Genomic DNA, 12,791 nt, shown 5'->3' with positions numbered 1-12,791 from the left:
CACTGGACTATAAAAATAAAATACAAGGAAGCTGAAAATATATACACACAATAAATAGATAGACAAAAAATACAAAAAATTTTTTTTCAAAAAAGTGCAGTGCACAGAAAAATAAAAAGATTATTATAGTGCAATATTAAGATATTGCCACATAGAACAGTATAATAAAGTAGTATGCTGTACAACTATATAACCAATATGGCAAAATGGAGTGCTAAAAATAAAAATATTATAAAATTATAAAGTGCCAGGTGCAATATATATCCATACTAACAGCATTAGGTTAACATTATAGAATTAATATTATGAAATTATAAAGTGCAGAGTGCAATATCTATCCATACTGGTAGCCTTAGAGCATAAGTTGCTCCTTCAAATGTAATGACTAAAAAGAAATCAACGCCATTTTATGCCAAGATATTTGTAAAGGCAGAATGTGTGTATACAGAAAATAATGTGTGTGCCAATATAGAAGCAGTAGATAAAGTAGACATATTATAAAGGCAAAGCTTACACAGAAAACCGACTCCTCAATCCACGTGACGCCCACGTGTACTTTATAATTTCATAACATTAACCCCTTCCTGACATCCGACGTACTATCCCGTCCATGGGACCCGGGCCCCTATGCCCATGGACGGGATAGTACGTCTACCGCGATCAGCGGCGCCCACGTGGTGAGCGCCGCTGATCGCGGCCTGTTGTCAGCTGGTTATCACAGCTGACACCCGGCACAATGTGTCAGGGGCAGTCATGGACCGCCCGCGACATGTTAACCCCTTGCACACCGCGATCAAACATGATCGCGGTGTACCGGGGGTTAAAGGGAAGCATCTGCAGGGAGGGGGCTCCCTCCGTGCTTCCCTGAGCCCCCCACGGCAGCACAATGTGCAGCGCTGCTGCGGGGGCTCCTTTCCTGCAGGCCCCCGAATCCAAGATGGCGACGGGGGCCTTCAGGAAGCTGGCTTCCTCAGTGCCTGCAAAGCGCAGGCATGAGGAAGCCTTCTGCACTGCCTGTGACAGATCGCTGATCTGTCACAGTGATCTGTGATGTGACAGATCAGCGATCTGTCACAGGACAGTGATGTCCCACCTGGGACTATTTAATAAAGTTAAAAAGAAAATAAAAAAGTGTTATAATAATTTAAAAAAAAATAATAATAAAAAAAAAAAAAAAAAAAAAAAAAAAAAATCGCCAAATAAATTAGAAAAAAAAAAAAAAAATATTCCCCCAAATAAATCCATTTTTTGGAAATAAAAAAAAACAACAAAAAACAATAAAAGTACACATATTAGGTATCGCCGCGTCCGTAACGACCCGGCCTATAAAACTGTCCTATTAGTTAACCCCTTTAGCGAACCCCTTAAAAAATAAAAAACGAAGCAAAAAATAATGATTTATTATCATACCGCCAAACAAAAAGTGTAATAACGCGCGATCAAAAAGACGCATATAAATATCCATGGTACCGCTGAAAACGTCATCTTGTCCCGCAAAAAATGAGCCTCCACAGCATCATCAGCGAAAAAATAAAAAAGTTATAGCTCGCAGAATAAAGCGATGCAAAAATAATTATTTTTTATATAAAATAGTTTTCATTGCATAAAACCGACAAAACATAAAAAAACGACCTAAATGAGGTATAGCGTACTGACCCGAAGAATAAAACCGCTTTATCAATTTTACCGCACGCGGAAAGGTGTAAACGCACCCCCCCAAAAGAAATTCATGAAACGCTGGTTTTTGTTCATTCTGCGGCCCAAAAATCGGAATAAAAAGCGATCAAAAAATGTCACGTGCCCGAAAATGGTACCAATAAAAACGTCAACTCGTCCCGCAAAAAATAAGACCTCACATGACTCGGTGGGTCAAAATACGGAAAAATTATAAGCTCTCAATATGTGGTGATGCAAAAACTATTTTTACAATAAAAAGCGTCTTTTAGCGTGCGACAGCTGCCAAATATAAAAACCGCCCATAAATAGTAAATCAAACCCCCGTTATCACCCCCTTAGTTAGGGAAAAATAATAAAATAAAAAAAGTATTTATTTCCATTTTTCCATTAGGGTTAGGGCTGAGATTAGGGTTAGGGGTGTGTTGGCGTTCGGGTTGGAGTTAGAATTGGGGGTTTCCACTGTTTGGGCACATCAGGGGCTCTCCAAATGCAACATGGCGTCTGATCTCAATTCCAGCCAATTCTGAGTTGAAAAAGTCAAATGGTGCTCCTTCCCTTCCAAGCTCTGCCATGCGCCCAAACAGTGTTTTACCCCAACATGTAGGGTATCAGCCTACTCAGGACAAATTGCAAAACAATTTTTGGGGTCCAATTTCTCCTGTTACCCTTAGGAAAATAAAAAATTGGGGGCAAAAATATCATTTTTGTGGAAAAAAATGATTTTTTTATTTTCACGTCCGAGCGTTATAAACTTCTGTGAAGCACTTGGGGGTTCAAAGTGCTCACCACACATCTAGATAAGTTCCGTGGGGGGGTCTAGTGTCCAAAATGGGGTCATTTTTGGGGGTTTCCACTGTTTAGGTACATTAGGGGCTCTCCAAAGGCAACAGGACACCCGCAGACCATTCCATCAAAGTCTGCATTCCAAAACGTCACTACTTCCCTTCTGAGCCCTGACGTGTGTCCATACAGTAGTTTTCTCCCACATATGGGGTGTCAGCGTACTCAGGGCGAATTGGACGACAACTTTTGGGGTTCAATTTCTCCTGTTACCCTTGGGAAAATAAAAAAATTGGGGATTAATTGATCATGTTTGTGGAAAAAATACGATTTTTTTATTTTCATGCCCGGGCATTATAAACTTCTGTGAAGCACTGGGGGGTTCAAAGTGCTCACCACACATTTAGATAAGTTCCTTGGGGGGTCTAGTTTACAAAATGGTGTCATTTGTGTGGGGTTTCCACTGTTTAGGTACATCAGGGGTTTTCCAATCGCGACATGGTGTCCGATCTCAATTCCAGCCAAAAACGTCAAATGGCGCTGCTTCCCTTCTGAGCTCTGCCATGCGCCCAAATAGTGGTTAACCCCCACATGTGGGGTATCAGCGTACTCAGGACAAATTGCACAATAACTTTTGGGGTCCTGTTACCCTTGGAAAAATAAGAATTGAGGGTGAAAAGATCATTTTTGTGGAAAAAATATGATTTTTTAACTGTACGGCTGTATGTTATAAACTTCTGTGAAGCCCTTGGGGGGATCAAAGTTCTCACCACACATCTAGATAAGTTCCTTAGGGGGGTCTAATTTCCAAAATGGTGTCATTTGTGGGGGGTTTCCACTGTTTTGGTACATCAGGGGTTTTCCAATCGCGACATGATGTCCGATCTCAATTCCAGCCAAAAACGTCAAATGGCGCTGCTTCCCTTCCGAGCTCTGCCATGCGCCCAAATAGTGGTTTACCCCCACATGTGGGGTATCAGCGTACTCAAGACAAATTGCACAATAACTTTTAGGGTCCTGTTACCCTTGGGAAAATAAAAATTGGGGTGAAAAGATCATTTTTGTGGAAAAAAAGCCGGATTACTTACCGGTAATGCTCTTTTAATGAGTCCACGACAGCACCCACTGGAGGTATCGGATCCGCCCCATTTGGAACAGGAAACCCTACAGGAAAGATAAAAGGGGGCGGTCCGCCTCTCCTCCTCAGTTTTGCATTTCAGAGTACCAGGAGGACCGCCAAGGATTAGGCAATGTCTTGTACTTATAACTTTACTTATCCAACTTTAGCAGATATACTTTTAATATTGATATTTCTAGCAGGGAGGGAAGTGAGCGGGTGCTGTCGTGGACTCATTAAAAGAGCATTACCGGTAAGTAATCCGGCTTTTTACCCTTCGCCACGACAGCACCCACTGGAGAGATTCCAGAGATCATCACCTGGGTGGGACCACCGTGCCAAGGACAGTCCTGCCAAAGCTTAGGTCAGAAGTAGATGAAAGGTCAAGTCTATAGTGTCTATAGAAGGTAGAAGGGGATGACCAAATTGCCGCCTTACATATGGTTTCAATTGGAACGTCTCCCCTCTCCGCCCAGGAGGCCGCCATTGCTCTGGTGGAATGTGCTCTGATGTCTTCCGGGGGTTCTTCATTTTTCGCAGAGTAGGCTAAACGAATGGCATCCCTGATCCATCGGGAAATGGTGCTCTTTGTGACTCCATACCCTTTTTTATGGCCCTGAAAAGAAATGAAGAGAGCCCTACACTGCCTCCAGCTCTCGGACCTTTCAATATACTTTAGGACAGTTCTTCTGACGTCCAAAGTGTGGAATTTCTGCTCTTCTGGAGTGGAGGGATCTTCAAAGAAGGCTGGGAGGAGTATCTCCTGAGACCTATGTTACTTTGTTGATACCTTAGGCAGGTATGAGGGGTCTGGCTTTAATATTAATCTATCCCGATATACCTGCAAAAAGGGTGGATCTATGGACAGGGCCTGGATATCATCCACTCTCCTAGCGGATGTCAGTGCTACCAAGAGGGCCGTCTTAAATGATAAATATTTAAGGGATATCGTATCTATCGGTTCAAAAGGTTCTTCTGTCAGGGCGTCTAACACCAAGTTTAAGTCCCATGTAGGGATTGTGGGTATGTGAACCGGAGTTATTCTTTCACATGCTGTAATGAATCGTGATATCCACTTAATCCCTGCTATATTATGGCCATACAGCGCCCCCAACGCAGACACCTGTACTTTCAGTGTGTTTACTGACAAGCCCAATTCCTTCCCTTTTTGTAGGAATTCTAAGATAGGAACTATCGGGACTTCGGCTGTATGAGATGCTGTATGAAACTGTAGGAATTTTTTCCATATTCTTTTATAAATTTGGGTTGTGGACTGGTTCCTGCTCTGTAGGAGCGTAGTAATTAATGATTGCGAAAACCCTCTTGATCTTAAGAGGTGCCTTTCAAGTTCCACGCCGTCAAGTGTAAGTTGTTCACTTGAGGGTGGCAGAAAGGGCCTTGGGAGAGTAGGTTGGAGTTTGAGGGGAGAACCCAAGGATCTGTCACTAACATAATTCGTAGCCACGAGAACCACGGTCTCTTGGGCCAGAAAGGTGCTATCAGGATTACTCTCGCCTTTTCCTCTCTGATTTTCCGAATCACTTGTGGCAGGAGAATCAATGGCGGGAAGGCGTATGCCAGTTTGAATTTCCATGAGGCCTGGAGGGCATCCAGTATGTCTGGGTGATCTGCTGGAGACAGGGAAGCAAAGGTTTTTGTTTGTCTGTTTTCCCTTGTGGCGAAGAGGTCCACTTGAGGATGCCCCCATAGAGCTACTATGTCCTGGAAGATCTGGCGATTGAGGCACCACTCCCCTTGCCGAAGTGTGTGTCGGCTTAAGAAATCTGCTTCTTGGTTGTCCTCTCCTCTGATATGAAGAGCTGAGAGGGACAACAAATTGCTTTCGGCTAAGTTTAAGATTCTTGCCGCAGAAGACATCAGAGTCTCTGATCGAGTACCTCCTTGTCTGTTTATGTAGGCCACCGTGGTGGTGTTGTCCGACAGGATCCTGACATGTTTCTGTTGAAGCTGTGGAAGGAAATGATGTAGAGCATAGTATACTGCTGTCAGTTCTTTTAAATTAGACGAGTATTCTTTCCTCTCTATTCCATCTTCCTTGACAAAAGCTATTCCCCATATGGGCTCCCCAGCCTTGGGGGCTAGCGTCGGTGGTTAGGATACCAGATGGTACTATGACCCATGGGACTCCTGAGGATAGATGGTCATCATCTAACCACCATTCCAGAGAAGTCAAGACCTCCTGAGTTAGAGTTATCTTGCTCTCAAGGTGACCACCATGTCGCTTCTCCTCCTGGAGGATCTGATGCTGAAGTGTGCGGACATGATAATGGGCCCACCGGACTGCAGGGGCACAGGAATCTAGCGACCCCAATAGCGACATTGCCCCTCTCAGAGACATGCGTGGTCTATCTATGGCTGCCTCTACTTTCTCTTTTGTTAGTGCTATCTTTACCTGAGGAAGTAGACATTTCTGGGTTATGGAGTTCAATTGGAACCCCAAAAACATCTGGAGGGATTGCGGAACGAGCCTGGACTTCTGTATATTGATGATCCAGCCTAGGTCCTGCAAAGATGAGACTGCATCAGCCACTCTTTCGGTACATTGGGTATCTGAGTTCCCGATTATTAGGAAGTCGTCTAAGTAAGGTACGATTAAAGTATCCTTTTGACGAACATAGGCCATCACCTCTGCCATCACCTTGGTGAAGATTCTTGGCGCTGTTGAGAGGCCGAAAGGTATGGCTGTGTACTGAAAATGACGGACCTTGCCATCGAACACCACTGCGACCCTTAGATATTTTTGGTATCTATTATGGATAGGAAGATGATAGTAAGCATCTTTTAAATCAATTCCCGCCATCACACAATTTGGAAAGAGAAGCTTTATGGTGGATCTGATTGATTCCATCTTAAACTTATAATTTTTTATAAACGTATTAAGCTTCTTTAAATTAATAATTGTTCTAAACGTACCATCTGGTTTGGAAATTAAAAATAAGGGAGAGTAGAAGCCTCTACCTTCCTGTCCCTCTGGGACCTCCACTAAAACCCCCTTGCTTAGTAGGCTCCGAATCTCTTCTTCGAGGGCCTTTTGTTGGGCTATAGAGTTAAGACGGGTTAGGATAAAGAAATCATAAGGGTATTGAAGGAATTCTATTTTCATTCCTTCTTTAATAATACCCAAGATCCATGGGTTTGAGGATATTTGTTCCCATTTTGGATAAAAGAACCGTAATCTACCCCCTACAGGTGGGTCTGATTTTTTAATTTCTATTTTCCCTTCGGAATGTTGGACCCCTGAACATGGTACCCTTCTGTTTCTCTTCTTTTGCGGCCCATCTATTTGATCTTTCCGTTTGCCTCCTTCTTCCAAACGGTCGCCTCTTAAAGGTTCTCCTATAGAAAGGGATAGAAGAGTCAGGGAACGCCTTCTTCCTCTCCTTTGCTTTGGCGAGTATCTCGTCTAGGGCTTTTCCGAAGAGAAACTCACCCTCACACGGGGTTGCACAAATCTTAGCCTTTGATTGCGCGTCCCCCTTCCAGCTCTTCATCCACAACGCCCTTCTGGCGTTGTTCACCAGAGCTGCTGATCTTGCTGCCAGCCGTAGAGTGTCCGCCGACGCATCAGCCATAAAGGCAGCTGCCCCTCTAATTAATGGGATAGCGGCCCGTAATTTTTCTCTGGACACCTTTTGCTCGATTTGCTGATCCAGCTGGTCCAACCACACGAGCATAGATCTAGTGGTGCATGTGCTGGCTACCGCTGGCTTAAAAATACCCGTGGTAGCTTCCCAAGACCTCTTCAATGATGATTCTGCCTTGCGGTCTAACGGGTCTGCCAACAAGCCTGCGTCCTCTACTGGAATAGCCGATTGTTTCGAGGTAGAGGATATAACGGCATCCACTTTTGGCACTTTGGTCCATTTTAATAGCTCCTCATCGCTATATGGATACTTTCTTTTTGAGGCTGATGGGAGAAAACTTCTTTGGTCATGTTTTTCCCATTCCCTCTTTATTAGGGCTTTAATCGTCGGTATTACCGGGAACGCTCTCCTTTTCTTTTCCGCCAATCTCGCAAACATTATGTCTTGTGCGGTTTGGGCACCCCTTGGTTCCTCACACCCCATAGTGCTTCTCACCGATTTAACTAGGTTGTCCACACTATCCAGGGGGAAACATGACCGTCCCTCCATGTCTGATGACGTCGAGGATGTGAGTGAGGAGTCAGAGATTAACCCCCCTTCTTCCTCTGGCTCTGAGCTGAGGGTTAACTGCTTTTTGCTGCCAGTCTCTGAGGGAGTTTTGGCGCGGTTAATAGCCTGTATCTCCTCCCTGATTATAGCTCTAATGTCCTTTGTCGACAATGCGGCCCCCTGCTTTGTCTCTCTGGTGCACTGCTTACAGAGCTTCTTAGGGTAGGAGTCAGGGAGAGGTTCAGAGCATAACGCACATTCTTTATGCTTGGATTTCTCCTTTTTCTTGGTCGGATCAGATGGCTGAGATCCCGTCCTAGGTCTTGACTCTCCAGTTTCGCTCCTGCGCCCGATGCCTGTCCTAGTGTTGCGGTCCCTGGTGGAGCTGCCCCCCGCAGAATCTCCTGCTGGAGCGTGCGCTTCCGTAGGGGACGACATGGCTTGTCCCTGCTCAGCTGCGCGCTGTTTAAATAGATTGCGCGCTGCTTTAAATTGGTCTTCTCTTTTTTTTTTCTCTCCCCGGAAGTCGCTCCTCCCCGGGATTTCCCCGCACATGCGCCGTCGCGCTCAGCCATCCTACCCCGGAAGTTCAATCATTACTTTCGGGGTTAAGGAGTCTCCACGCCGGCCGGCCACCGCGCCCCCGCCTGTTCTCTGCGGCCTGCGCCCACCGCCACCGCTGCCTCACGGGAGCCTCTCTTCCCTTTTTTTTTTTTTCTTTCTTCGCGCCACAGGCGCACTTACCCGGGCAGCGGCGGCGCCTTGGTGCCTCCCCGGCGCACTCCTGGGTGAGACCGGGCGTCCCACCCCGGACCCGGTCAGCACCCTCCACCTGCCAGACGAGGGGGGAGCCGTCTAGCGGAGTCTCCCCCGACGCTGCCTCCGGACCGCAGCCCCTGCCGTTCCCAAGGAGACTGCACAGGCGGCATGCATGGCCCAGGTAAGCTTCCTGAAGGATCCTGGCTCCGTTTGGAACAGGAAACCAAAAAATGAGGAGAGGCGGACCGCCCCCTTTTATCTTTCCTGTAGGGTTTCCTGTTCCAAATGGGGCGGATCCGATACCTCCAGTGGGTGCTGTCGTGGCGAAGGGTAAAATATGATTTTTTAATTGTACCGCTGTACGCTATAAAACTTCTGTAAAGCCCTTGTGGGTTCAAAGTTCTCACCACATATCTAGATAAGTTTCTTGGGGGGTCTAGTTTCCAAAATGGGGTCACTTGTAGGGGGTTTCCACTGTTTAGGTACATCAGGGACTCTCCAGACGTGACATGGCGTCCGATCTGAATTCCAGCCAATTTTGCATTGAAAAAGTCAAACGGCGCTCCATCCATTCTGAGCTCTGCCATGCGCCGAAACAGTCGTTCCCCCGCACATATCAGGTATCAGCGTACTCAGGACAAATTGCACAATAACTTTTGCAGTCCAATTTCTCCTGTTACCCTTGGTAAAATAAAAAAAATTGAACCTGAAGTATTTTTTTTGTGAAAAAAAGTTAGATGTTCATGTTTTTTTAAATATTAAAAAAAATTCCTGTGACGCACCTAAAGGGTTAATAAACTTCTTGAATATGGTTTTGAGCACCTTAAGGGGTGCAGTTTTTAGAATGGTGTCACTTTTGGGTATTTTCTATCATATAGACCCCTCAAAGTGGCTTCAAATGTGATGTGGTCCTAAAAAAAAAAAATGGTGTTGTAAAAATGAGAAATCGCTGGTCAACTTTTAACCCTTATAACTTCCTGACAAAAAAAAAAATTTTGGTTCCAAAATTGTGCTGATGTAAAGTAAACATGTGGGAAATGTTAGTTATCAAGTTTTTTGTGTGCCGTATCTCTGTGATTTAAGGGCATAAAAATTCAAAGTTGGAAAATTGCAAAATTTTCAAAATTTTCGCCAAATTTCCGTTTTTCTCACAAATAAACGCAAGTTATTTGAATGAAATTTTACCACTAACATGAAGTACAATATGTCACGAGAAAACAATGTCAGAATCACCGGGATCCATGGAAGCGTTCCAGAGTTATGACCTCATAAAGGTACAGTGGTCAGAATTGTAAAAATTGGACCAGTCATGAACGTGCAAACCACCCTTGGGGGTGAAGGGGTTAAGGCTAAGTGCAGAAAATGTCTGCTCAAAAACATGAATCCCTTCCCAGAAAACGCACCTATTTTTCCGCGGCGGTTTTTGCGCGTTTTTTGATGCGGTTTTTTCCCGCAGCGGTTTCAAACCGCATGGAAGAAGCCTAAACCGCGGAAAAATCCACAAAATTAATGTGCATGCTGCGTTTTTTACCGCAATGCGGTTTTTTCGAGGTAAAAAACGCATCAATGTGCACAAAAAGTGCAAAATGCATACAAATGACTGGGAAGCTTATTTTTAGCGGTTTTATAGTGAAAACCGAGGTAAAAACCGCTAAAAAAACGCTGTGTGTGAACACAGCCTAATTCTATAATGTCAATCTAATGCTGTCAGTATGGATATATATTGCACCCGGCACTTTATAATTTTATAATATTATTTTTATCACTCCATTTTGTCAAATTGATTATATAGTTGCACAGCACACTACAGTATATACTTGTGTATAAGCCGACCCGTGTATAAGCCGACCCCCTTAATTTTGCCACAAAAAACTGGGAAAACTTATTGACTCGCGTATAAGCCTAGGGTGGAAAATGCAGCAGCTACTGGTAAATTTCAAAAATAAAAATAGATACCAATAAAAGTAAAATTAATTGAGACATCAGTAGGTTAAATGTTTTATAGCCATATTGAATCAGGAGCCCCATATAATGCTCCATACAGTTCATGATGGGCCCCATAAGATGCTGTACAAAGGTTAATAATGGCCCCATAAGATGCTTCATAGAATAATATGCCCCATAAGACGTTCCATAGATTATGCCCCATATGCTGCACCATAAAATGTTCCATTGAATATGCCCCATATGCTGCACCATAAAATGTTCCATAGAATAGGCCCCCATAAGATGCTCCATAGATAATGCCCCATAAGATGTTCCATTGAATATGCCCAATATGCTGCCCCATAAAATGCTCCATAGAATATGCCCCCATATGCTGCCCCCATAAGATGCTTCATTGAATATGCCCCCATAAGATGCACCATTGAATATCCCCCCATATGCTACCACCATAAGATGCTCCATTGAATATAACCCCATATGCTGCCCCCATAAGATGCTCCATTGAATATACCCCCATATGCTGTCCCCATAAGATGCTCCATTGAATATACCCCCATATGCTGCCCCCATAAGATGCTCCACTGAATATACCCCCATATGCTGCCCCCACATAAGATGCTCCATTGAATATGCCCCCATAAGATGCTCCATTGAATATGCCCCCATAAGATGCTCCATTGAATATGCCCCCATAAGATGCTCCATTGAATATGCAACCATATGCTTCCCCCATAAGATGCTCCATTAAATATCCCCCATATGCTGCCCCCATAAGATGCTTCCATTGAATATACCCCCATATGCTGCCCCCATAAGATGCTCCATTGAATATGCCCCCATATATTGCTGCTGCCGCTACTGCAGGTATAAAAAAAAAAAAAAAAAAAAAAAGGAAAAAAATTGAAAAAGACATACTCACCTCTTGTCACTGGGGGCCAGGTGCCGGTGTGCTGAGCAGGCGGACACCGGCGCGCTATAGGGGACAGGTGTCGCCGCTGGCTCAGGACCCAGCACCTGAGATATTCACCTGTCCCGGGGTTCCAACGCTGCTCACCAGGTCCCTCTGTCAGTGACGTCAGGCAGAGGGCATACACTGCTGACTACATCATCGCGCCCCTCTGCTGTCTGAACGTCACTGACAGAAGGACCCAGCGGGCAGACAGCGGCGAGCAGCGTTGGAACCGGGACAGGTGAATATAGCATATACTTACCTTCCCCTGGTGCGTCTCTACAGCCCCGTTTCTCCCTTCAGCGGTCACGTGGTACTGCTCATTAAAGTAATAGAGTTTAATGAGCGGTACCATGTGACCGATGTAGGAAGGAAGGGAGACCATGGGACAAGCAGGGGGGGGCCAGTATGATCTGACACCCCCGCTCCCCCTCCCCCAGGCTATATGACTCACGTATAAGCCGAGAGGGGGACTTTCAGCCCAAAAAAATGGGCTGAAAATCTTGGCTTATACGCGAGTATATACGGTACTTTATTATACTGTTATGTGGCAGTATCTTAATCTTGCACTATAATAATAATCTTTTCATTTTCTGTGCGCTGCACTTTTTAAAAAAAAAAAAAAAAAATGTTTTGTATTATTTTTTTGTCTATATCTATTTATTGTGTGTATATATTATCGGCTTCCTTGTATTTTATTTTTATAGTTCAGTGATCGTCCTTGTTCATGTTTTTAACATACATATAAAAAATATTTTTATTATCCAAATGTTGCCAATTACCATTATGTATACTTAATAAAGATTACACGATTTACTATTCTATTGGAATTTTTTGGTCGTTTTTTTTCTTCCTCTCCTCCCACCTTCTTTAGTTTATTGTGACCAACTATCCCTTCTATTCAGTCCAGTCTACTTGGTCTTTTGATTAATAATATTTTTGACCTCGTTATAGACGTTTTTTTCCTTGATACTCTTTCTCTCTTTGCTTACCCCATGCGCAGGGCATTGCAGTAGCTTAGGTATCCATGGTTAGGACCACTAAAAGCAAGCTAATTGTCACTGTATGAGTGGTCGAAACCATCGTTACCTCAGCTACTGCAATGCCGTGCACATGAGGTAAACGACATAGCGCATCAGAATAACTACACTACATTTCTTATTGGAGGTATTTGCTATTAATACTACACCTACTACATATTGTGATAGGATCTTGGATATGGGAATAGCCCTTTAAGTAAATATGGCTGCAGCGGTCACACACCTGTTCCAGTTGTAAGAGATAGTACAAATACTGTGGGCAGACCCAGACATTCCCAGAAGAGGATTTTCTTACTTTTCATGCTAGACAGCTTGTGTAAGGGATTATTTTTAGCCTTGATAACACCATTTACCAGTTCGATGAAAGC

The 12,791-nt window shown here is 44.2% G+C and overlaps 2 protein-coding genes across 3 annotated transcripts in view; both read right to left on the bottom strand.

Annotated features, from left to right (window-relative positions):
• LOC141099772 (uncharacterized) overlaps positions 1-12,791 on the bottom strand; it is a 125,388-nt gene that overhangs the window by 91,674 nt on the left and 20,923 nt on the right. The window lies entirely within an intron of this gene.
• On the bottom strand, positions 1,204-11,976 carry LOC141099771 (uncharacterized). The gene is made up of 2 exons (XM_073587821.1): positions 7,026-11,976; positions 1,204-6,931 (listed from the first exon to the last, which is right to left on the bottom strand). The coding sequence occupies exons 1-2, from the start codon at positions 8,281-8,283 to the stop codon at positions 5,595-5,597; spliced, it is 2,595 nt and encodes an 864-aa protein (XP_073443922.1). The 5' UTR covers positions 8,284-11,976; the 3' UTR covers positions 1,204-5,594.

This window comes from Dendrobates tinctorius, unplaced genomic scaffold, assembly GCF_039654945.1.
Source record: "Dendrobates tinctorius isolate UK_male_01 unplaced genomic scaffold, ASM3965494v1 ptg000102l, whole genome shotgun sequence".
Classification (NCBI taxonomy): domain Eukaryota; kingdom Metazoa; phylum Chordata; class Amphibia; order Anura; family Dendrobatidae; genus Dendrobates; species Dendrobates tinctorius.
This window is presented reverse-complemented; position numbering and strand designations above follow the sequence as displayed.

Excerpts from the sequence above, each read along its gene's own strand:
- LOC141099771 (XM_073587821.1), bottom strand. The coding sequence starts at position 8,283 with ATGTGCGGGGAAATCCCGGGGAGGAGCGACTTCCGGGGAGAGAAAAAA. Across the intron at positions 6,932-7,025 it reads TTGTGCAACCCCGTGTGAGG|GAGAACCTTTAAGAGGCGAC; the intron begins GTGAGTTTCTCT and ends CCCTTTCTATAG.